At 63.0% G+C, this 23,819-nt stretch overlaps 1 protein-coding gene across 4 annotated transcripts; it reads right to left on the bottom strand.

Moving 5' to 3' along the window:
• Window positions 1-857: 857 nt before the first annotated feature.
• PEAR1 (platelet endothelial aggregation receptor 1) lies at window positions 858-20,647 on the bottom strand. 4 transcript variants are annotated; one of them, XM_027613635.2, is made up of 24 exons: window positions 20,545-20,647; window positions 13,305-13,401; window positions 11,363-11,502; window positions 10,611-10,715; window positions 10,144-10,244; window positions 9,375-9,467; window positions 8,893-9,136; window positions 8,086-8,203; window positions 7,785-7,921; window positions 7,501-7,713; window positions 7,077-7,251; window positions 6,875-6,995; window positions 5,976-6,139; window positions 5,779-5,881; window positions 5,501-5,647; window positions 5,186-5,311; window positions 4,173-4,301; window positions 3,945-4,073; window positions 3,581-3,793; window positions 3,294-3,382; window positions 3,051-3,186; window positions 2,833-2,907; window positions 2,496-2,744; window positions 858-2,071 (listed from the first exon to the last, which is right to left on the bottom strand). In XM_027613635.2, the coding sequence occupies exons 3-24, from the start codon at window positions 11,458-11,460 to the stop codon at window positions 1,920-1,922; spliced, it is 3,117 nt and encodes a 1,038-aa protein (XP_027469436.2). In that variant the 5' UTR covers window positions 11,461-11,502; window positions 13,305-13,401; window positions 20,545-20,647; the 3' UTR covers window positions 858-1,919. The 4 variants fall into 4 exon arrangements, with proteins under 4 accessions (XP_027469436.2, XP_027469437.2, XP_027469435.2 ...); XM_027613636.2 differs by lacking the exon at window positions 13,305-13,401 and adding an exon at window positions 18,326-18,400 and having other exon boundaries at window positions 20,545-20,574; XM_027613634.2 differs by lacking the exon at window positions 13,305-13,401 and having other exon boundaries at window positions 20,545-20,628.
• Window positions 20,648-23,819: the final 3,172 nt, after the last annotated feature.

Below are 23,819 nucleotides of genomic sequence, written 5' to 3'. Positions count from 1 at the left end.
GCGCGGGGCCACCCGGGGGCGCCGCAGAGCCACAGCAGAGGGCTGGGAGCCCGGGGGCGGAGCCACAGCCGAGGGCGGAGCCACAGCCGAGGGCGGAGCCACAGCCGGGACGGGGGGCGGGAGAACCTGGGAGCTCCGCAGAACCAGAGCCGGGGGCGGAGCCACAGCCGGGGTGGGGGGGAATCCGGAGGCGGAGCCAAAGCCGGGGCGGGGTGGGGGAGCCTGGGAGCGCCGCAGAGCCACCGCGGGCCACCGGGCGGGCCACGGCCGGGGACTCGGGAGCGAAGCCACGGTCGGCGGCGGAGCAGCCCGGGGGCGGAGCCAAGGAGAGAGCGCGAGGGAGGAGCGGGGCCAGGCGCCCTCCAAATCCACCCGGGAAGCGGCGCTCTGGAGAGCCGGGAGCATGTTAGGGATCGCCGCAGTCGGAAGGATCTAGGCAGGGAGAGTCGGTGGAGGCAGATCCACTTTCTGGGGTTCTCCCTCCTGTCCTGGAAGGAGAGGGCTCCTGATGGAAAAGGCGTGGCACTGGGTTTCTATTCTCTAGTTAGCCTCTGGGAGATGTGGTAGTGGATCCGGATTCAATGTCCTCGGGCGGTGTAGACCCTGTCGGTTCCACACCGGCGGGCCCCCATTTGAGTAGCCCCTCTCCCGCCTGACGTCCCGCCCCAGCCGCAGCAGCCTCCCCAGGGTTGTGCTCCCCGACTGCGGCTCCCAGCACCTGCGGGTCTTTGAGCCTTTGTGATGCTGCCCTGTAGACAGGCGGCTCCTCGGAAGCGGGACTTTACGCAGGCGGTTCGCCCGCACCTGAGCACCTACTAACACTTAATCCCTGGTACTTTCAGCTCACTCAGCCATTCAGCCTTTTGGGGAACGTTTATTGAGTGCCTACTGTGTGCCAAGGGGAACCAATGTTGAGCACAATACATGGTAACTGCCTTGGGGGAACCCATAGTCTGGTGGGGGAGGCAGAGATTAATCAAATGATCACATAAAGAAACAACACATTCCAGAGAGAGCTGGCACCCTGAAGGCCTTCTCCAGGTATCCAGTGAACGCACACAGCTGTAATCCATGCAATGCAAGAGAGGCACTTCCCTGAAGAGAGGATGTGAAGGACAAACAGCAGTGAACAGGTGAGTGGAAGAGAAGAGGATGGACGTGCAAAGTCCCTGTGGTAGGAAGAAGTGTGGCTGGTAGGACCTGGAGCCCAGGGTGACTGAAACGGAGTGACAGTGAACACAGTTCCAGGTGAGGCTGAAGAGATAGGCCAGGCCAGCAGAGCCCCTAAGGCCTCTGACAGTTTTGACTCGGGCCCAAGAGCCATGGGGCGCCCATGAAGACTTTCAGGCGGAGGTCAGCTAACCACCTTGTATTCTGAGCCGTTGGTTGGAGCAGGTACCAAGTGGATGCAGGGAGGCCAGTGAGGCTATTGCTAGAGTTAACTGGTTTGGGCTGCCTCTCGACTACACAGTGAGTGCCCCAGGACAGGCGGTGTGCCTCAAAGCCCTCTGAAGCTACACACACACACACACACACACACACACACACACACACACACACACACAGCCTGGGAGTGCACAGAAAAGGAACCCAATGTACAATTTTGACATTAATCTGAAATCAGACTTTTCTAGCCACATTCATCCCACCAGTTTATGCACAAGGGCCCTGGGGCCTTGGGGAGCAGCAGGTTGGAACATGGATGAAAGGGAACGCGGGCTTCCTGCTGACCGGGGTCTCCCACGCTGGAAGCCGGGAGCCAGGCCCTGTCCCCTCCACATTCACTTCCTCTAGTAAACGTGCTCATGTTCACGGTCTGCCGGTCCTCTCCCTGCGCCTGGCAGGGTACAGCAGGCTCTGTCCCCAACCTCGGGCAGCAAAGAACGGGTATGCTGGTGTCCGCCTGCCATCCTGACCCCTCAGCGGTCCTGGCGCCGGAGCGGGGGTGACGGGGGGTGCCGTACTGGAGGCAAGTCATAGTGTCCCGGGATGTGGCTGTTCTTGGGTGAGTCGTAGTGGCCAGGGGGCAGGCCCGGAGGCAGTGGGGGCTGGGAGCCCACAGAGGCTCGGTCTGGGGACAGAGAGGGGACAGGTTGGGAGGTGGCTCCTCCCCCCTCCTCCCGACCGCAGCCCCTCCTGCCCCCAGCCAGACGGATGTGTGTCCCTCCTCCGCTGCCAGTGGCCTCCTCCGAGGCCACCCTGACCTTGCCACCAACCTTATTCCCCTCTTTTCTGGGTACCAACTCCACCAGTCAGGTGCTGTGCGACCACCATTTCAAGTCCTCAGCCCTGTGCGGTAGGTACACAGCTCACGGGCTCTGAGAGGCAAGGTGATTTCCCAAACATCGTGCCTGGTGTGAGCCCAAGTCTGAGCCCAGAGCCCATGCTCTTGCTGCCACGCCATGCCACCCCTGCTCTCTCTCCCTCTGACCCTTCCTCCCCCCTCCCTGTCCTGGCCACCATTAGCCCTGCCCCAGCGGAGAAGGGGGGCTCACCATAGGTCAGAGGGCTGGGCTGTTCATAGGTGCCACTGTCTCTCTGTGGCTGGGGGTGGCGCCGCCTCCGGCTGTCCCAGAGCTGAGCGGGCTGCCTGGGGGGGGACCCTGAGGGAGGGCCTTTCATCTCCACGTAGCTGCTCTCCCGGGGGCTCCCTAGGAGGCTGGGCAGGTCCCGGATGGTGGCGTAGGGGTTTTCGCTGCTCAGGGAAGCCAGGCTGGCCCCCAGCCCCTCCTCAGAGATGGGCCCTAAGGACAGAGGAAGGAAGTCAGGCTCCGTGGGGGCCCTGGCTCGTAGCCCCCAGCTCAGCCCGCTCCCTCGCCGCTCTGCCCGTGCCTTTGCTGGAGAACGGGCCTGGGCCTCCGTGGCTGCTGGAACTGGGGCTGTAGCTTCGGTCCAGGCGGCCGCTACCTGAGCAGGAGGGAGAAGAGTGGGGCAGTGAGCAGTCAGGCTCCCACCTCCTCTGGAACTGGAGCCTCCCGTGCTCAGACGGAACAGGATGCCGGGCTGCACACGGCCGCCCCCACCAGAGGCCTCGGCCTCCAGGCTCCTACCCCTGTCCAGAGGCCCTGGTGGGGGCTCCCGGTGGTGCTTCCAGTCAGCAGGCAGGGTGCTGTGGTTATCCAGGCCATGCACACCCCCTGGCCGCTCGGGGACCTGGAGGCTAGGGAACAGCTGACTGCCTGGAACCTAACGAGGGGAGGGGGCGTGGGACAGGAGCTCGTCAGGATGGAGCCCCCAGAGAACCAAGTCTGTGCCCACCCCTCTGCAGCGCCCCCCAGCCCGCCGGCACTGACCTTGTTAGGGGGCGGGGGGTTGGGGGAGCACCGTGACAGGGTGTGGTAGCTGGGGTTGGAGTAGTAGTGGCTGTAACTCGGGGGGACATCTGCATGGACAGACACAGGCACGTGGTGACCTGGCTGGTCAGACAGAGGCCCTGGCCCAGGAGAGCTGCTCTGTCCCAGCAGGTCAGTAACCAGCCTCTCTGACCTCGCCTCTCCCCTCCAGCGCCCCACTTCCCATCTTCCAGGTCCGGAGTGGGGACACAGGAGCCCTGCCCCCTCCCACCCCCAGGCCGGCTCACCTGGCATGACGTACTCGGAGCTGTCCAGGCGCCCGCCGCTGTAGGCCACCGTCAGGTGTTGATGTTCTTTGCCTTTTTGCCAATGGCGGTAGCCAATAAACAGCGCCAGCAGGGCCACTACCAGGGACCCCAGCACTGCGATGCCAATCACTGCCCCCAGCGAGTTATAGGTCACCGGAGAGGTAGGCATCATGGTGAAGGGCTCCTGGTTTCCTAGGGGGACAGGGTGGCCACTCGGCATGTCCCGGCTCCGCTGCTACGCGTGGGGCGCATGCACAGGAGAAGCCCCAGGAGGGAGGCCGGGAGTATGAGGGGTCTGGGTCCTGGTGCCCTGGGGACAACGGGGGCCTAGAGAAGAACTCACCAATCCTGCAGGGTGCACCGTTGTCCTCTGGGGAACACACACAGGCCCCAGTCTCCGGGTGGCACCTCTCTCCAGGACCGCACTGGCATGGCTGGGAGCAGTTGGCTCCGAACGTCCCGGGAGAGCAGCCTGGGAGGGAGGCAAGGAGGCAGGTGGGGCGAGGGCCCCAAAGCTGCAGTCTCCTCCTTGGGCTGGGGGGCGGGGCATGAGTCCCCCTTCTGTGGCTACCTTCCAAGCAGAGGTGTCCAGTCCAGCCTGGGGGGCAGAAACAGCTCCCATCCTGGGGGTGGCAGGTGCCTCCATGGTGGCACTGGCAGGGCTGGGCACAATTGGCTCCCCAGTGTCCTAGAGGGCATGCTGCAGGGGACAAATGGCTGTCTGGCGGGGCAGGGCCGGCCCCCGCTGGACGAATGCTTAGCCCCCAGCCTCATTGAATCTGCTCAGCCTTGGTCTCCCTGGGACACCAAGGTTTTGAACCAGAGCTGCCCACAGATGACTCACAGATGTTTATCACATGCCCAGCTGCCCACTTGAACCTGCGCTTGGTTATCTAATAGCCATATCAAGATGGGGCGCCCAGGGCCAGACAAGCAAAGGGCACCATTACTACCCTGCACTGCTTAGCTCTGGATTCTTTTTTTCTCTTTAACCTAAGACAGAAGTAAGCGCCCACACTATTTGAGGTATAATTTCTGCGTGCCTGACATTAGCAAATAATTGTAACGGTAGCCGGGACCGAATTCTATGGGGACGCTCCCCTCCATCACGCCCCTCGACCGCCGCCACCGAGCCCACACCCAGCTTCTGGGTCACCGCTTCTTATTTCATCTTTCTAACACTTGCCGTACTTGGTTTTTTGGACTAATCTGTTCCGTGATGTTCTTTATATATTTATGGGGGGAAGAAGCCACATATAAATAAATATAAATTGAAAACCTTAGAAGCAAAAAAAGAACATGTCCAAAACCAAGCTTAGCGCCCCCCCCCCCCCCCCCGCCATGCCCGGACAAAAATGCCCTTCCCAGGCCGCCCTGCAGAAGGGTCAGGGGACTTGTCTTCTGCAAGTACCGAGCTGCACCCCGAGCACCTGGGTCATTATATAGTGTCCGTATTGTTTATATAAACTACTGAATCAAAGTGGGCCGGGAGGCTCTCACACCCGGGAGCAGCGGCACGGAAGCCTCTGGTCCTCAGCCCAGCTCTCAGCACGCATGCGCTCTCGCACCCAAGCCGCCACCTACGCAGGGAGCAATCGGGGCCTGTCCAGCCGGCCAGACAGTAGCAGGTCCCATCCGAGGGGTGGCAGGAGGAGTGGTTGGCACACTTGCAGGGCACACAGCGTTTGCCATAGCGGCCGGGCTGGCAGGCTGGGGGAAAGAGGTCGGTGGTGACTGGGGGCAGGGAGCACCCCTCGCTCAGCCCTTGACCCCACTAGCTCCCTCCCTCCCTACTTCCCACCGCAGAAGACACCAAGAGGGGCAGCGGGGGGCTTCTGGCATCTGACATTGCCCTGTACCCTCCTGCCGGCGAGTGGGGGGAAGGAGAGGGAGCCTCACATCTCTGGCAGGAGGGGCCTCGGAATCCGGGGGCGCACACGCAATTGCCGTTCTCGGGGATGCAGGTGCCCCCATTCTTGCAGGTACAGCTCTTACTACAGTTGGCTCCCCAGAAGCCGGCGGGGCAGGGCAGGTCGCAGCGGGTCCCTGTGGGACGGAAGGGTAGGGTGAGCCTGGCCGGCACCCCCCCAACGTCCACAGGGGCTCTTCTGGACACTTTTCCTGTGGGATCCATCCCAGCTGTGGGGGGCCTGGGGCCGAGACAACTTGATGCTCACCCGTCCAGCCAGCCTGGCACCGGCAGTGTCCACGAACAGGGTCGCAGCCGTCAGAGTGGTCACACTCACAGCGGCTGGCACAGCCTTCACCAAACTGCCCCTTCTTGGAGAGGGAGTGGAAGGCAGGGCAGGCCAGTCAGCTGTGGGGGTCGTTGTGACCCGCCCTCCCCTGGGCAGACAGGCTGTTGAGCACTTACCGGGCAGGGGAGCTGGCAGTGGGCCCCATGCCACCCAGGGGTGCAGGTACAGGCTCCAGTTTGGGGGCTGCAGGCTGCCTCATGGGCACACTGGCAGCTAGCATTGCAACCGAAGCCCCAGGTTCCGGCGGAGCAGGGCACGGAGCAGTTACCACGTTGCCAACCTGGAAGAGGGGCCCCGCAGAGAGGCATGGGGATCCAGCCCCCCTCCCGAGCAAGCACACACGCGGCATCAGCTGTGCCAGGCTCTGTGCCGTGACCTGGGGGTGGGAGTGCGGATGCTCGTGGCCCACGCAGGAGGCAAGCATGTACACCGGTAACACGCTCCGGGGCTGCTGGTGCACCGCTCCCTTCTGGGGCCTGCCTCTCCTGCAGAATGGTGGTGGTGGGGGGCGCTTGGCAGCAAACGCAAACGCTTAGAGCAAACCCCAAACCAGGTAACTAAATGTGCAGATCATGTGTAAGACTACAGGGAGGAGTGGGGACTGGAGACCGGAGGTGGGTTACACATCACCGAGAGCCAGCCAAATACAACACATCCGTGTCAGAACGCAGTCTAAAGGTTGCCAACGGGCCACCGGGGTGGATCTCAGAAGCCCTTCCTGGCCCTGCCAGTGCGTGGTTCTAGATGACTGAGGGAGAGGGATGCTCGCCCGAGACGTGCCTTCTGACCTGGGCCTTTAAGCACAAGTAGGATTTTTGTGGCTGAAGAAAAGCAAAGTGGATTTTCCAGGAAGGAAGTAGCCTGGCTACTTTCCCACCGTCCAGCTGCTCCCCGGGGGCTCCGCCCTCACCCTGCAGCCTCCACCCCGCCCGGGGCCCGCCCCCACCCTTAGGCCCGCCTTCTCCCCGTGGCCCCGCCCCCAAGTCGCCCCTCCCCGGAGGCCCCGCCCCATTACCCTCCTTGCAGACGCAGGCGCCGTCGACCGGCGAGCAGGCTATGGCGTGGTCGCAGGAGCAGCGCGCCTTGCAGTCGACTCCATAGGTGTCGGGGGGGCAGAGGCTGGCGCAGTGCGGGCCCTGAAGGCGGGGGGACTGTGAGGGGGCGGCCCGGCCCCTCCGCCTCGCCCCCCCCCGGGTCCTCGCCGCACCTCCCCTCACCGTGTAGCCGGGCGCGCACCGGCACAGGCCGCTGTCGGGCTGGCACGCGCCGCCGTGGAGACAGAGGCAGTGCTCCTGGCAGCCGGGCCCGTGCGTGTCCTGCGGGCAGCTCTCGTTGCAGTGCAGGCCGGCCCAGCCCGGCAGGCACGAGCACTCCCCGCTCATCGGGTGGCAGCTGCGGCGGGAGCGGGCGGCGCCGTCTGACGGGGTCCGCGCGCGCTCTCCGGCCTCCCCGGGCTCCCGGGCCCCTCGGCGCGGCGGGCGCGGGGCTTCGCCGCACCGGGGGACCGTTCCGAGCGCGCCCCCGCCCCCGCCCCCACCCCCGAGGCCCCTCCCTCCCCCTTCTGTGACATCTGTCCGCGGCTTCAGCACCCAAGTCCTCTCCCATTGGCGTCCGACCCTTGAGCGCGCTCCCGCGGCACACCTGAGGCTGTGCTCCGGGTCGCAGGTGCAGGGCTCCTGGCAGCTGAGGCCGTAGAGGCCGTCGGGGCAGAGGCGCTCGGTGCAGCGGTCCCCGGTGAAGCCGTGTTCGCACAGACACGCGCCGTTGGCCGGGAAGCAGAGCGCGCCCTGGGCGCAGTCGCACGTCTCGGCACAGTCCTGGCCGAAGCGGCCCACGGGGCACTCCTCACGGCACCTGGAGGCCTGGCCAGTGAGCCTGGCGGCGCCCACCCCCTCGCCGCTCCCGCCCTCGCCAAAGCCACTCACCGATCCCCCGTGTAGCCCGGAGCGCAGCGACACTGGCCAGTGAATCGGTCACAGAGGCCACCATTGTGACAGTGGCACTCCTGGGAGCAGTTGGGTCCGTGGAAGCCCTCTGGGCAGGGCAGGGAGCAGATGGTGCCCTGGAGAGGTGGAAGATGGACAGCCCCTCCCCATGGGCACAGGACCCCTTGATACCCCCATACCTTGAACCCCTGCAGGTCCGCAGAGCCCACCCCCTTCACACACATCCTCCTCCCAATCCCTCAGAGAAGCACCCCATCGGCTCAGGCCCCACCCTTCCTACCATCCAACCAGGTGGGCAGCTGCAGGAGCCCTGGGAGGCCTGGTAGACACCCCCGTTGTGGCAAGGATAGGTGCTGGGGCAGAAGTCAACGAGGCCGGGGAGACAGGACATCTCACAGCTGCTGGGCAAAGTGGCGAGGTCAGGGTGGGTGCCAGCAGCACCCACCCCCCCTTTGCCTCCAAGGGCTGGCCCCCTGCCCCCTGGCTCCCTGAGGAGCAAATCCTGACCTCAGGGCTCAGTGTGGCATCCAGTGGTCGGATGCCACCCGCCTTCCCTGTCGGGGGCGGGAGGAGTCAGAAAGCAAAGGTTTCCGGGCCCAGAAACGGTGGGGACAGCCAGCACCCCAGAGAGGGGTGTGCCCCTTCCGCTCTGCTCCTGCTGTTGCGGGGGGGGCAGGGGTGCAACTGCCTGCCAGTTTTTCTGCCCCAGAGGGCCCCCCTCTGGGGCTGCTCTGTGAGGCTTCGTGCATCTCCACCTAGTGCATCTCCCCCCACCCCCCCGCCTGGCCCCGCACCTCCTTACGACCGGCTTCTCTGGGACCGTGTCAGCCCCACTTCGCGACCCCCGCTCACACACATGCAGGCTCATCTGCACAGTGAGCCTTCCAGGTGGACAATACGGTTGCCTTCTTACAGACAGGGCACAGCTCATGAAGACTCGATTGGCTCAAGGTTCTCAGCTCGCCAGTGGGAGAGCTGTGGGACAAAGACCTCAGCCTCTCCATTCTGTCCCATTTGGGACCAAGTCCGAGTCCCCTCATATCCCCACGTGTCCACGTGGCCCCGTGTCTGCGACCCCGTTATGCACCTGGGTCCCGTTCTCTCTGGGGGGCAGAAGCAGGCTCCGGTCCGGGGGTCACAGGGCGCTCCGTGGCACTGGCAGGGTAGCTGACAGGCAGGACCGTACCGGCCGGAGGGGCAGGGCTGGAGGCAGCGTGGGGGCTGCAGGCCGGAGGGGCAGAAGCAAGCTCCACTCTTGGGGTCACAGGAGCTGTTGTTCCCGCAGTGGCAGGGCTTGTCACACTGAGGCCCCCACATGCCTGGGGCACAAGCTGTGGGATGAGGAGGGAAGAAGGGGGTCACCGGGGGTCTCCGCCTCCCTAATGTCCATTCAGTCCCCGGCTCTGTGTCCCAGCCCGCGCCCCACACCCATGCCCCGTGCCACACCTCAGAAAAGGCAGCTGGCTGCTGTGGGGCTCTTGGGGCACCTGTCCTAGGGGACTAAACACCCGTGCATGGTCAGGAGGGTGCAGCCCCAGTCCCATGCCCCTGTAGCCGCCCCGCACTCACCACTGGAGCAGTCGCCGCCCCGCCAGCCCTGCGCGCACTGGCACCGATCGGGAGCCACACAGTGGCCGTGGATACACTCCTGGGCGCAGAGAGCTGGGGCAGAGATGGAGGGAGCGAGAGGTGCTTCCCCTGCCCCTACCCGCCTTTCCTTCTCCGAAGCTGGACCCTGGAGGCCTGGCCCTCCCGGAGCAGCACTTCTGCCTCAAAGAAGTGGCCACAGAAGACAGGGCCAGCAACTCAGGCCAGAACTTGACAAAGGCTCAGAGTTCCAGGCTCCCCAGCCCCTCGGTGTGACATTCTCCAAGCACCAAATTGGGAAAACAGAGAGGGGCTCCTCGGGCAGGACCAGACTTGGCTCTGTGCGGAGAGCCGGCGGGCCGGCGGGGAGTGGGTCAGGCTGGGTGGGAGTCTCTAGGGGATGAAGGAAGGGGGAGAGAGGCAGAGAAGGCTCCAGTCGGGGGTTTCGGGGCGTGCGGGGGCCGGGCAGGAGAGCCTGGGCAGTGACAAGTCAAAGACAGACAGCAACAGAGAGACAGGGACGGGAAGAGACAGAGACTCATAGTGACACAGAGACACGAAGGCAGCCCCGAGACAGACAGAGACAGAGATGCTCAAACACAGGGAGAGAAGCGGAGGGAGAAACATGGGGTCAGCCAGGACAGAGGTGGCTAGTGGCAGCTGCTGGGGGGGGGGAGGACAAGCCCGGAGGGGGCAGAGAAGCGGGGGCTGGGCCCTCCCTCTCCCCCTCCCTGGCCCCACCCGGACTCACGGACACAGGTGCCCCGGCTCTCGTAGAAGCCCACACAGCACCGCAGACGCTTCCGGTGCTCTGTCCTCACCACCTGGCGGTACACCGGCCTATAGACGACCCTAGGGGACCCCGAAGGTGGCCCTCAGTGCCCCCTGCTGAGGCCGGCCACCCCCACCGCCGTGTGGCACCACCACGTGGCACTGGGGAATCGGGCATGGCTCACCACTCCAGGCAGGGGTGGGGGGCACAAAAAGAGCATTCCCTCACTGCCCCCCAACCACACACACACACACACACACACACACACACACACACACACACACGATATTCCACGGGTGCACACACGCCCACACAAGCCCCCCACCACCACCCCTTGAGTGCTTCCTCGGCACTCCAAAGTTTCCAAGAAGAGAATGAGGGTGTGGAGGCCCAGGGCCCGTTGAGGCAGCACTCAGCGCACGGCAGGGGGATGGGTGGGCACTCACGTGGGCTGGGGGCAGCTGTGGGGGCTCTCCCAGGGCCGGTCGCAGGGCTCCGAGGGGAGCAGGCTGAAGGGGCGGGAGTGGGACTCCTTGGTGGTGATGGTGAAGCTGCAGGACAGGGTTGGGGCCAGGGCTCAGTGTGGGGGGGAGGCCTGGCTGCCACAGGGCACTCCGGAAGCAGAGGTATGAGGGCTTGGCCATGCTGGGGGATGCTGCCCCAACATGGGGGTTTGCTCCCCCAAGCCTAGGAGGAACCCCTATCCTGGCCCCCTCCATCTGGAGGGGTCCTCCCAGAGTTGGAATATTCCTGGGACACCCCCCATCATTGCCCCCTCCTCGCCCTGTTGGACCAGAGCCTTCCATTTCTCCCTCCTCCTCCTCCCCACCAGGGAGATTGAGCTAGAACTGATTTCTGAGCCCAGCTGATGGAGACGGGCGAAGCATTTCTGGCCAGACCCCGACCTGGGCCTCGTTCCCCAACCCTTTGCTCCCCTGGGGCCAGCCCCCCCCAACCCCCGGCTTGCTCCATAGTGAATGGCTCCCACCCTGCACTCTGTCCTGCAGCCAGCTTCCCACAGGGACCAGGGATGGGGATGAGGGAAGGACAGAGTCAGAGGCAGCCCGTGCAGGGGAGAGAGCAGGGACAGAATCAGGAGGGGTGGGGGGGCTGGGGAGAGGCAGGGAGGCGGGGAAGGAGAAGGAGAGGAGACCCCATAGACAGTAGGGGAGCTGCGGAAGCAGCAAGGGCCCCTCACCTTTCCCAGAAGCTGCAGGTGTTGGGGTCGTTGGGGTTGAGGGCTCCAGCCAGGCCCAGGCCCAGGGCCAGAAGGAGGGAGCACAGAGGGGGTAGCATTGCGAGGCCAGGCGCTGGGGCAGGTGCCGGGCCACCGAGTATCTGCAGGGACCAGAAGGGGGTGTGCACCAGGCTGCTGCCATGGGAGGGCTCTGCTTCCCAAGGTCGCATCCCCGACCAGGTGGCTGTTCCCTCTGCCTGGCCGTCCGCCCTCCGTTCTTCTCCTGAGTCCTCACGTCTTAAAGGCTCCCCGAAGTGACACCTCTCCTTCTCTGCAGACTGCCCCCATGTCGGGAGCCATGAGCAACAAAGGGGTTAATCAGGTAGAGCAAAGGCTCCCTGATCCCTTTGAACCATGGCCACCTGACTGCCCCCATACAAAAACATGTGGTACTGGCTAGCCCGAGTTGTATTTAGGCTAAGAAAACCACAGTGTTATTGATAAGCCCTGAAAAATAGCGCACCGGGCCCTTTGAAGGCATGGGAAGAAACTATGCGCTTGAGGAACCTGGCCTTGAACCAAAAACTCGGGACGGAGCCAGGAGAGGGCAGGGAGGAACCTGTGGAACTTGTTTATGTCCTATTGTTATATAACCTGAACTTATATAAAGTGTGTAAGTAAGAATAAAGTTGTTGCTCGCGGCATCCCCGTGGGCAACCCTCCTGTTCCCATACTTTTATGTTTCATTCTCTTGCCCTCATCCCTGTTCGACCTTGTACGCGGGCCATGACACCCCCACCCCTCCCAGCACCTCTCACTCACACAGGGCCCAGGGCCTCTAGAGGCGGGGCTCCTGCCCTGGATCTCTGAGCCCCCCGGCCAGCCCCTGCCCAGGGCACCGGGACGCTGGTGTGGAGGTGGGAAGCTGGAGCCAGTGGGGAAGTCATGCGGGAGGCCCACCAGGGCTCAGCTGGAGGAAGAATTCCCAGGCACAGCAGCCTGTCATGGAATCTGCCACTCGAAGGGGAGCTTCCTGTCGCTGCATGCATGCAGGCGGAGGCCAAAACCCCTCTGATGCAGCTGGGGGCCGGCGGCTAAATGGCTAGGAGTAGGGCCGGTCCGGGTGACCTTGAAGGAGGCCCCTCCTAACCACTGGTATCTGGTGCGTCTCCAGGGCCTTCCAGGAGCCAACGGTGCCCGGCCAGAGAGGACACATTAGGAGCCTGAAATCACGCTCGCTCGGGGGGATTATTGACACCAGGGACACCGCCAAACACCACAAACCAGGGACAACCCCATCCCCACCCCACCAGCAGCGCACCACTGCCCCCAAGTCCCAGGGCTACGGCCCCTAGGCCGGCCTCAGTTGTAAGCGGTCCCCAGCTCCCTCTGGCCACCCCCTCAGCCATCTGGAAGGCAGCTCCTCTCAGCCTCCTCCTCCACCCTGGCCTCGCCCCGGCGGGTGGGGAGCCGGTCAGGACCTCAGCGGGGCTCAGGAGGGGCTGAGCTCCTGAGTACCCACCCCTGCAGTCGGATCCGTGCTCCTAAAACTTGCCCTGCCTCCTGGCTCCCTGTCTCCCTGCGGCGCCCACATCTGCTTATAATTTTCCCCGAGAAGAGAGAAAGGTCACGGTTGCTGGCCCCTTTCCCCCCCCCCCAGTATCTCTGGAATGCCTGCTGCCTGGCCCCACCCCACGCCCCCCACCCACACACTCCCAGGGCCCCCCAGCCGCTGTCAGCCCTCCAAGTCGAGGGAGAGAGATGCGCCCTGACTTGACCCCATGTCACCCTCTGCTGCAGCCCCAGGGATGCCGCCCGCTGTCTCCGCCACCTCCCAGCGGCTGGTCCAGGGGCTGCCCCGCTGCGGGACGCCCCGTGGCCCTGTCACAGCTCCCCCAGGGCACACGTCCACCACTGGCCTCCTTGGTGCTCCTCCCCTACCCTCAGTCCTCGGGGCACTCACCAGGCACCCTGTGGCCTGAGAAACTCGGAGGAGCCAGGGGTAGGGCCTGGGGGGCCTGGCAGTGTCCTGGGGGATCCCAGCGCTCAGGATATGGAGCCTGAAAACAGGAAATCGAGCCTGGCTGCTGTGTGCATGTGTGGGGGAGGGCAGCAGGGAGCGGGGTCCTGGGCTCCCTGCTCCCCAACCCTGAACTCAGACGGTGGGATGCAGGGGGCAGGGCCAGCGCCCCGTCTGAAGGGGTGGGGGGGAGACTCAGCCCGTCCTCAGAGAGCCAGGCCTCAGTCATGAGTGTCTGTCCCCGGGGCAACCCCCCACCACAAACTCTGCATCCCCCACCCGCCTCCCAAACAGACTTGGCTCCTCTTGCCACCTTCCCAGGTCCAGGCCTGTCTCCAGGGCCCACCCTGTGGGCTCCCAGCTGACCTTGTCCCCGCGGGGCCTCCCCTGGCTGCGCCCCGGCAGGATCCTGAGCCTTCACACACCTCCCGCCTCCACCCTGTCTTCACACTGCCCTCTGCCTGGCCCCCAGCTGTCCTCAGACTGGGGCTCGGTCTGAAGGGATCCAGATCCAGATCGCCACCCAGCGCCCCCCTCTCCTGGACCCGTGTCCCCAGAGCGTGAGGCTGTGGCGGGGGGGGCACACACCCCACAGCAGGAAGGACCTGAGGCAGGGCCAGGGGCCTTCACATCAGCCCCTCCCACCAGCCACTGCCCCCCAAACCGAAGTCTAGAGGAAATGGTTCACCTGGGGGCTTCAGGAGGTGGGCAGGGGAGCGTGAGGAGGGCTCCAACCCCTCATCCCAGGGTTGACCTTGATAACGGGGGATCAGGGGCTGGAGGGGTGGGGAGATTCTCCTTTCCCAAAGGGCCTCGGGCTCCCAGAGTACACAGGGGGCCCAGTGGGTCAGGAGGAGGGCTGGAAGTGCGGGTGGTCAGACCAGTGGGGGGTCCGCAGGGAGGGGAGAGGTGCAGAGGTGCCATGAGGATCCCGGCGGGGGGGGGCAGTGTTTGGCCTGGCCGACCTCAGCCCCTGAGGAGGGGGACCCCAGGCCAGACCAGGAGCCCAGAGCCCCAGCCTGGCCCCCAGCTTGTCTCCATCTGAGACTTTGTCCCCTACGGGCTGGGGAAACTGAGGCCCTGGTCCTGTCCCTCCCCAACACCCCCAGGCCCATCAGCACCGGGCCCACGTGCCTACACTCCGCCCCCCCCCCGGGGTTTTAAATCAGCAGCTCTGGCTCCCAACCCGCACTCCCAGAGGGCGCCCCCCCAACCCCCCTCACCGTAGGCTCCTGCCTGACACCTTCCCTCCCAAGAACGCTCGGGTGGCCCAGGCATCCTTTACTGTGTGGAGAAAGGTGGGGAGCTGCGCCGTGTCCCGGGTCTCACGTCAGGCTGCCCTCGGGCCCCCACGGGAGGCAGCACTGTTTGACAGGTGAGGGCACCGGCAGGAGTAAGCACCCTGCCCCGGGCCACACAGCCCGCTGGGATCCAAACCCAGACTGCTGGCACAGGCTCCCGGTGGTTCCCATCAGTGCAGCCCAGGCGGGGAATCCCAGGGGCTTTGCATCTCTCTGTAACAGTCTCAGTTATGCAGAGGGGGAGTCGGGAGGGGGCGGACAGAAGAAGGGGGGGGCCGCCACAGAACACACCAGAGGCGTGGGAACGGGGATATGTTTGCGGTCAAGAATGAGTGGAGCTTCTCTCCTCCACCTCGAGATGCAAGGCAGCTGGGCCCCTGGCCAGGGCCCGAGTCGCCAGGCCCGAGTGGAGCACGGCCTCCCCCAGCCCTGCCCCGGGGGCCTCCAGGCCCACACGCAGCCGGCCCCAGCCCTTCTTCCGCTCAGCCTGATTCCCTCCCGTGGGGAGCCCCTGTTCTTCCGCTGCCCCAGCCCCCTTAGCAGGAGGGAAAGGAGTCTGGGTCTTTGGGAGGGGGCAGAGCTCCTGGTGGACAGGAGGTGATCATCATTTTGGTAGGAGGCAGAGAGCAGGAGGGCCTTCCCCGCCGCCTCCCCTCCCCAGCTCTTCTCTGGGAGTGGGGACAGTGGAGGACAGCCTCTGAGCTGGGCAACGAATCACAGTTCTCAGTACCCCCCTCTGTAAAAGGGGGTGCTAGCCGCAGAGCTGTCCCGCACATCGATACAGGAGTTAATACAGACGAAGTGCTGCGAGATCCCCAACGTGCTCAATTCACATTTGCATCTCCCCACCTCCCGCACCCCATCCCCATCCCCACTGCCCTTGGCACTGTCATACCCTTTGGGTATTAATTCCAAGAAAAGCTGTTTCTTGTTTTTTTCTGAAGAACCCCCAGGATGATCCGGGAATGGGGCCTTAGCTGCTGACACAGAGAAGGGAAATGGGGGTGGGAGGGGGCCAGCCCCCCCACAAAACCTGATCCCTCAGAACGATGGGCTGCCCGCCAGGTACATCTTCAAGCCAAAGTGGGTTGCTGAGACAGGACGCCTGGCTTCTGCTGCCCCCAGCCCCCAACGTGAACACCAACCCCTGGCGCCCCCAGCCCCTCCTCCCATCTCTCTGTGTCCCCCTCCTGTCGCAGAGTCCAGAGGTCCTAGTACTTACAAGCTGTGTGACCTCAGGCATGTCACCTGTGCCCTGTAAGCCTCGATTGCCCCTCTGTAAAATGGGAGAGTGGCCCCCACAGCCCGCAGGGTACAGTGGGGGTTGAACTGCTAGGGCCGGTAACCACCCTGGAGCAGAGCCTCAGACCAGAAGCCACTCGGCAGAGTGCGGGCGCAGAGACAGAATCCCCCAGGTGCTAGGCTCTTGGCCTCTTCTCTTTGTTTTTGTTTTGTTCCTCATCAAAAACTCTCTGCTTTCTGGCAACTGGGGCACTCAGTCGGTGGAGCATCCAACTGGGCTCAGGTCACGATCTCGCGGGTGTGAGCTTGAGCCCCATGTTAGGCTCACGCTCAGCACAGTCAGCCTCGGATGCTTTCTCCCTCTTCTGCCCCTCTTCTCTCTCTCAAATAAATAAGAATAAATAAAGCCCTTAAAAAAAACCTCTCTGCTTTCTGCCTTTTTTGTCTTCCTCCATCAGTTTCTTGGTCTGTGTCTTTCTGACTCTCTCCTTCCTTTCCTTTTTTTTTTTTAAGATTTTATTTATTTGACACAGAGAGAGGGAGATAGAGAGAGAGAGAGCACAAGCAGGGGGAGCGGCAGGCAGGCAGAGGGAGAGGGAGAAGCAGGCTCTCCGCCGAGCAAGGAGCCCGACACAGGACTCGATCCCAGGACCCTGGGATCATGACCCGAGCCAAAGGCAGACGCTCAACCGACGGAGCCACCCAGGCGCCCCCCCCCTTTTTTTTATTAAGATTTATTTGTCTATTTTCAGAGAGAGCAGGGCGAGGAGCAGAGGGAGAGAATCTCCAAAAGACTCCATGCTGGGCGTGGAGTCCGACACGGGGCTCGATCTCATGGCCCCTGAGATCACGACCTAGCTGAAATCGAGAGTCGACACTCAACCGACTGAGCCACCCAGGCACCCCTCTTCTTCCTTTCCTCTATCATGGCTGCCAGGCACAGCACGGTTGTGCAGTGTGTTCACTGCACAAGGGCATGCACCCTCAGTGTGCAGCAGAAGCTCACCAAGCCATGTGTCTTAGCTTAGCCACGGAGCCTGGCCCCGGGTCTACCTCCCTTGTCTGTGTCTGTTTCCCTGTGCCCTTTCCAAGCCCATCTTGGCCATGGAGACAGGATCACTTAGTCCTCCCCACTCAGCACTGAGACCCCAGTCTGCCGCCTCCCCACACAGGGATGCATCCCGGCCCCCGTGCCACTCAGTATACACGTGTCCACGCTTGCACACACAAGCCCAGAGCCCCGCCTACATTCAGCCAGGCTGCCAGGCACTCCAGGCTTGTCTGCCGGATGGAGGGACAGGAAGCCTGTGTGCCGGCCAGAGGCTGGGCGGGAAGAGGGCAGGGGTGAGGGGCCGGCCTTGTGTTCTCTGTGGCTCAGGAAACAGAAGCTAGAGGGTCCTCATCCCGACCTGTTTACTCATCAGGAAACAGGGAAACTGCGGGGATTCTGATTCACCGAACGTCTATCGCGTGCCTCCTGGAGGCTGGCGCCAACGCCAGGCCCAGCCCTGCCACGGCCACGGCCTACAGGTGCCGCCGTCTGCTGTCCTCAGTCCCAGGAGGGCCACGGAGGCCTCGGGAAAACGACTTGCTCAGGGCCAACTGGTGGTCAGCAGCAGCAGCGGGATTAGAATCGGCTTCAAAGAACAAAGCACTGGGTGGAGAGAAACCCCCAGACGACACAGGCCGGAAGGGACTCCCCTTCTGGCCCCCTGCTCCCTGCCTACCCCCAGATGCCCCCAGAAAGGGCCACGCCTCTCTGGCCACCGCTGCTGTCTGACGCCCCCTGTGGCTCCCCACACCACCACCGCAGGAAAGGGCACCAGGAGCCAGGCCGGCCTGCAGGCCCCCGTGGCCCAGAGGGGCCCTGGGCTATTCTCCCCCGGGGCCGGCTCCAACACTTCCCCAGACCCCAGCCAAAGGGTCAGCACCCGTGTCCCTCCTCGGGGGGCATGTGGGGCCGACCCAGGCCAAGCCAGGAGTCCACAGCCCCTGGAAGCCTTGGGGTCTGCTGGCCTGGGCTGGGGCCAGTGTTGGGACTGCAGGTTTGTGCTCTGGCTTCCCCAGCAGGCTGGGCACCCTCCGTCCGTTCCTCTCCGAGGCCATGAGCGGGCTGGGTGCCCCTGCGCCATGGCCATTATGTCTTTATCAAGGTTAGTCTTCCCCACTGGAACGGAGCTCAGTGGGCTCAGGGCGCTTTTCTGCCTTCCTCACCTTCCTCGCTACTGTCCCCAGCCCCGGCCAGCAGGGCACGCAGGGATGCCCGGCCCCCAGGACGCGGCTTCCCCCCCCCCACCCCCGGCCCCTCAGGCAGCGGCACTGGGCCCTCAAACCCAGGATTGGCAAGACGCCGGAAACTGGAGTTCATAGAGAGCCTCCACCCTTGTGGAGTGAAAAGCGGCCCCAGACTGCCCTCCTGACCTCCAGCAGGCGTTCCTCTGGCGGCCTCCGAGATCCTAACGGATGAGTGCACAGTCCTGCAAGGCTCTGAGTCACCTGGGGAGGAGGCGGTGTGCTTTCACCGCCTGAACCCTTATCCCTGAGCCTCAGGCCTGGGACACCGCCCCCTCCCTGGCCACCCACACGCTTCCCCGGAAATCAGAGGGACTGGGCCCTGGGTGGGAGGCAGAGAGAGGGGAGGGGACCCAGGAGGCCCCATGTCCCAGAGCCCCCCACATGCTGGTTCCCTCTAGAGACCTCTGTCTTGGCTCGCGTGGGAGAGCTATACCGCCAGCCCTCGTTAAATGTGTGCCAGATGATTTCTGCTCATTCCCTCGGCAGTCCTGAGAAGTAGGTGCTATCATGCTTCCCATTTTATAAAGAAATATCCCAGAGAAGGTAAATAATTTGCCCCAGGTCACACAGCCAGGCGAGGGCAGAGCAGGGATAGGGACCCCGAAGCCTGTGCTAACCCTTTACATCCTCCCCCACCCACCCCAGCCCCGGTCTTCCCTCTGGGCTTGGGACTCCCCACTCTCCTCTGTCTCCACCCCTTTCTGTTCTTTCCCCAGGTCGCCGCTCTGTTTCCCCGAGGTCCGCCCTTTCTTCCCTCCGGCTCTTGTTTGCAGTGTCACGTCTCTGTTCTCTTATTTCTCTTTATGTCTCCATCTTTGTCTTTCTCTCTCCTTCCTGGCCTCCCCCTCCTCCTGCTAGCCTCTCCGGGCCCGATTATGTGCCAGGCATGGTGCCGACACCCTCCCGAGCTAGCCCGGCGGGGCTAGGACTTCGGGGCGAGAATGGCCGCGCCATCCTGCGTCCGGGGAGGCTCTTTCTCAATGTTTCCCAGGCCACGCTAAGGAGACGCTGGGAAGCACAGCGGCGGCGGCCCTGCCTGACTCCAGCACCCTCCCCAGCAGCTTGGGGGGGTGGGGGCAGACAGCAGTGCAGTGACCTCTGTCTGCCTGGAGAGCCAGTTTCCTCTTCTGGGAAAGTCTGATAGGGAATGGGGTAGGGGAGTGAAGAAAGATGCCAGTCCTGGGTTTCACCTCCCAGTGAGGAGAGGAGGCCAGAGAGGTGAGCCTGGCCTCCCACTCAGCTCCCAGGCGCAGGGAAGGTATCCCCACCCGCAGTGGCAAGGAGGCTGGGTAGATGGGGGGTGGGCTGCAGGTGTAGGAGAGGAGCAGCAGGGGAACGGGGACAGAGAGCTGCCCGCACGCTGGCTCACAGGCGACGCACACAGGCACTAGAGCGTGGACTGGGGTGGGCTGGGGTTCAGGGAAGAGCCCCCTGGCCGCACCATCCCTCTGCCCAGGCCCAGCTGAGAGCTGACCGCTTGCCCAGTCCTGCCTGGAGCAGACGTCTGGCAGAGCCTGGGAACCTCAGGCCACCACAAGCTGTTCCCATCCCTGGGGACTGGGGTCACAGCCCAGCCCCGGGAGAGGCCGCTCATGCAAGGTCAGGACAGGAGATCGAGGATCCAGCACTGAGGCAAGAGATGGGCGGGGCTGAGCGGTGCCCTTATGAGGGCCCCTGCTTCTGGGGCCGGCCACCCCCACCCCAGCCTTGCCACCGCAAATGATCTGCCCAGCCCAAGGCTTTCTGCCGATCCAGACGCAAGAGACCTGTGGCCAACTTCTCGTGCTCAAAACTGGCAAAGCCAGGGGCGCCAGGGAGCTGCACACCTGGGCCCCATCCCTAACGCTCCTGCCGGGTCAGGTCAGGTCTTAGCGCCGGGCAGCAGTAACAATAAATAGCCCTGCGCAGGCGCTGTGCTAAGAGGAGACAAGTTTTTGTTCATCTGAGCCTCCAATAACCCCGTGGTCAGGCACTATGCTCCATGAGTCCCCACTTAGAAAGAGCGACTGAGGCACAGAAGACCTACGGCCAAGAAGGGGCAGAGTGGAGATTCGAACTCAAGCGGCCGTGATTCCAGTGTGGGCGCTCTCAAGGCTCCCCTCAGCCTCGTAGAAGGCCTGGTACCCGGCTCTCCAGCCGCCCTCCCTCCGCCCCACCCCCCACCCCGCCGCCACAAGTCGCTCCGGGGGGCTCGGGAAGAGGCCTCATTTGCATGCCACTTTCGTGCTGTCCCCAGGAGAGGGCCACCCCAGTGCCCTCGGCTCCTCCGCTGCCCCCACCCTCACGCAGGAGAACTCGCTGTCCGCAGCCCCTCCCCGGGGCAGAGGGGGCGCGCAGTCACTCACCTGCCTCGGACCCGGGCTGTCGCAGGCCTGGGGTGGGGACCGCCCGGCGGCCTGGAGGGGCCGGCGGGGCGGTGGGACGGCGGGGAGGCGGGGCGCGCGGCCCGCGGGGCGGGGCGGGGCAGGAAGGGGGCGGGCCCCCGGGCCCCCGGGGGCAGGAAGTGTGGAGGGGGCGCCGGGGAGGACGCGGGAGCCGGGGGAGCCGGGGGAGCCGGGGAGGGGGGCCATGGGCACCCGGGGAGGGAGATACCGGGGGAAGGGGACGCTGGGGGCCTGGGGGCTCCGGGGAAGGGTGATTGGGGAAGCCGGGGGCTGCGGTCGCGGGGGGAGGGGGGCTAGGGACGGTTGGGGGCTCTGGGAGCCGGAGGGAGCGGTGTTGGGGTGGCAGCCTGCCCTGGAGCGGAGAGGGCGGGGAAGGGGGGTCCCCGGAGCCGGGACCCTCTTGGTTCCCCAGCAGCAGCAGGGCCCCGGGTTGCTCCGCCTCCCGCGCCTCAGCCTACCAGTCTGCAAAATGGGGTTGTGCCGAGGGCCAAAGAGCCCGTCTGCAGCGGGCACCTTCCCTGGGCGGTCCGGCGACCGCGGGACCCGAGGCGGGCCGCGGCCCAGTGTCCCCTCCTCCGCTCCGGCCCGAGGAGCCCCGGACCCGCGGCGACCCTGGGCCCAGCCTCCGCCCCTGCCCGGAGCCCGCCTGCTGCCGGGCGCCACCTGGCGGCCACAGCGCGCACCCGCGCCCCACTCTTCTTAGGGCCTGGGACCGCACGGTCTCTGAGCGGACGCAGACCATTTTTGTGACGAGTACCATTTGCTTTCATCCTCGCCAGCCCTTCAGGTGGACTACGTCATTGAATCCTTTTTTTTTTTAAGATTATTTATTTATTTGTTTGTTTGTTTATTTATTTGACAGAGAGAGACACAGCGAGAGAGGGAACACAAGCAGGGGGAGTGGGAGAGGGAGAAGCAGGCTTCCCGTGGAGCGGGGAGCCTGATGCGGGGCTACGATCCCAGGACCCCGGGATCATGACCTGAGCCGAAGGCAGGAATCCTTAACTCGAGATCGGTTTCATTTACAGAATGAGACGGCTGTCCCGCGCGGTTAGGATGCTACTAAGTGGCTACGCAGGATTCCAACCGTGGTCTGTGCTCCCGCCCCGGGTTGCACCGCCTGCCACAAAAAAAAGCTACAATAGTCAGAAAGAGCAAGGCAGGAACACTCTTACTTGGAGATTTTTTAAATCAACTTTACTGAGGCATGACTGACAAACAATAAAAAATGTATCCACTTAAAAATGTACTGTTCGATGACACTTTTTAAGATTTTTAAAAATTATGGCAAAATTTACCATTTTAACCATTTTAAAGTGGACAGTTCGGTGACATAAATGCATCCATATTGTGCAACGGCCATCCATCTCCATAACGTTTTCATCACCCCAAACTCGAACTCTGTCCCCATTAAACGCCAACTCCCCCACTCCTCCCCTTCCCCCAGCCCCCCGGTCATCTCTATTCTACTTTCTGTGTCTATGGATTCGACTACTCCTGGTAAGTGGCATAAGTGGAATCATACAATATTTGTCTTTTTGTGTCTGGCTTATTCACTTGGTTTGATGTCTTAGTTTGATGAGTTTTGACAAATGTGTTATCCTGTATAACCCCCACTTCAATCAAAATAGCTTTTTAAAAGTAAGCTCTACCCGCAAAGTGGGGCTCAAATTCACCACCCCGAGATCAAGCGTTGCATGCTCCACGGACTGAGCCAGCTGGGCACCCCAGTCAACATAATTTTTAAAAAATTTTTCTATGCCTGCCAGGTCCCTGGGTGGCTCAGTTGATTAGGCATCTGACTCTTGATTTCGGCTCAGGTCGTGGTCTTGAGTCGACTCCAGATTCTCTCTCCCTCTACCGCCCCCCCAATTAAATAAATAAATCTTTTTAAATTCTTTCTGTCCCCCAAAATTTCCCTCGTATCCCTTTGCAAATAATGCCCCATGCCCACCCCCAGCTCTGTGAAATCTCTGATCTGTTACTGTAGAATTGTTTGTTCTACAATTTCGTATAAATGGACTCACGCCATACTTACTTATGTCTGGCTTCTTTCACTCACCGTAAGGGTTTTGGGTAGCTCATTGCTCCTTGTCACTGAGTGGCATCCCACTGTATGGATATTCCACAATTTCCCTTATCTTTACGCGCCACTGGGTGGGACCTGCTGTTTGGTTTCCAGTTTTGAGCTACTGTGAGTAAAGGTACTCTGAACGTTTGCGTACAAGTCTTGTGTGAACGTGTTTTCGTTCATCCTGGTAGCTTTTTTTAAAGTAAGCTCTACCCGCAACGTGGGGCTCGAACCCATGACCCCGCGATGGGGAGTCGCACACTCTGAGCCGGCCAGGCGCCCCTGTCCTAGTAGCTTCTTTGGAGTGGGATCGTGGGGTTCAACAGTGATGAATCTGTTATGTATTCTGGTTTCGAGTCCTTTATCAACAACATGTCTTGCGCATAGCTTCTACCTGAGAGGCTCCTCTCTGAGGAAGACCAGCAAGTGCTTAGTGTGGTGCTTCGGGGAGGTGTGGGTGGGGAGAGCACACTGGCAGGTGCAGCTTACCTGGCGCCAGGAAGGACACGAGACAAGTTTGCGGGTGGCGGACCAAAAGTCTCCAGCAGGGGGCAGCAGAAACCAGCGCACAGCTCCGGGCCCGGAGGCCCAAGATCATAGAGTTCAGCACGCCCGAGGCCAGAGGGGCCTTGAAAGTCTTCCGATGCGGCGCCTTCTAGGGGCCCAGGGGGGAACCTGCGCTCCGCCCTTCACCTGCGCGGTCTTCTCTTCCCTCCACGTTCAGGTTCAGTCCGAGGGTGCTTTCTCCCAGACCCTGCCCAGCCTCTCCCTCCCTCCCCACTCTTGCATATGAACGTTAAACTTGTCTCACCTAGCCTGAGTGTTCTTTTTTTTTTTCTCCAAGATTTTCAAAAATTTATTCATTTGGGAGGCTGAGAGCGAAAGCCTGAGCAGGGGGAGCAGCAGCTGGAGAGGGAGAAGCCGACTCCCGGCTGAGCAGGGAGCCCGACGCGAGGCTCGATCCCAGGATCCTGGGACCATGACCTGAGCCAAAGGCAGACGCTTAACAACTGAGCCACCCAGGCGCCCCTAGCCTGAGTGTTTCAAGGGCTGGGGACAGGCCGAAACGGCCTTTATGATCCGGAGCCTGGCACAGAGTAAGAGCTCATGAACATCCGCGCGAGGGGCTGCCACATGTGCAAGGCTCCTCCAGTTTTCTGGGCCC

This window comes from Zalophus californianus, chromosome 10, assembly GCF_009762305.2.
Source record: "Zalophus californianus isolate mZalCal1 chromosome 10, mZalCal1.pri.v2, whole genome shotgun sequence".
Taxonomy (NCBI): Eukaryota; Metazoa; Chordata; class Mammalia; order Carnivora; family Otariidae; genus Zalophus; species Zalophus californianus.
The sequence above is the reverse complement of the archived record's forward strand: the minus strand, read 5'-3'. Positions and strand labels throughout refer to the sequence as shown.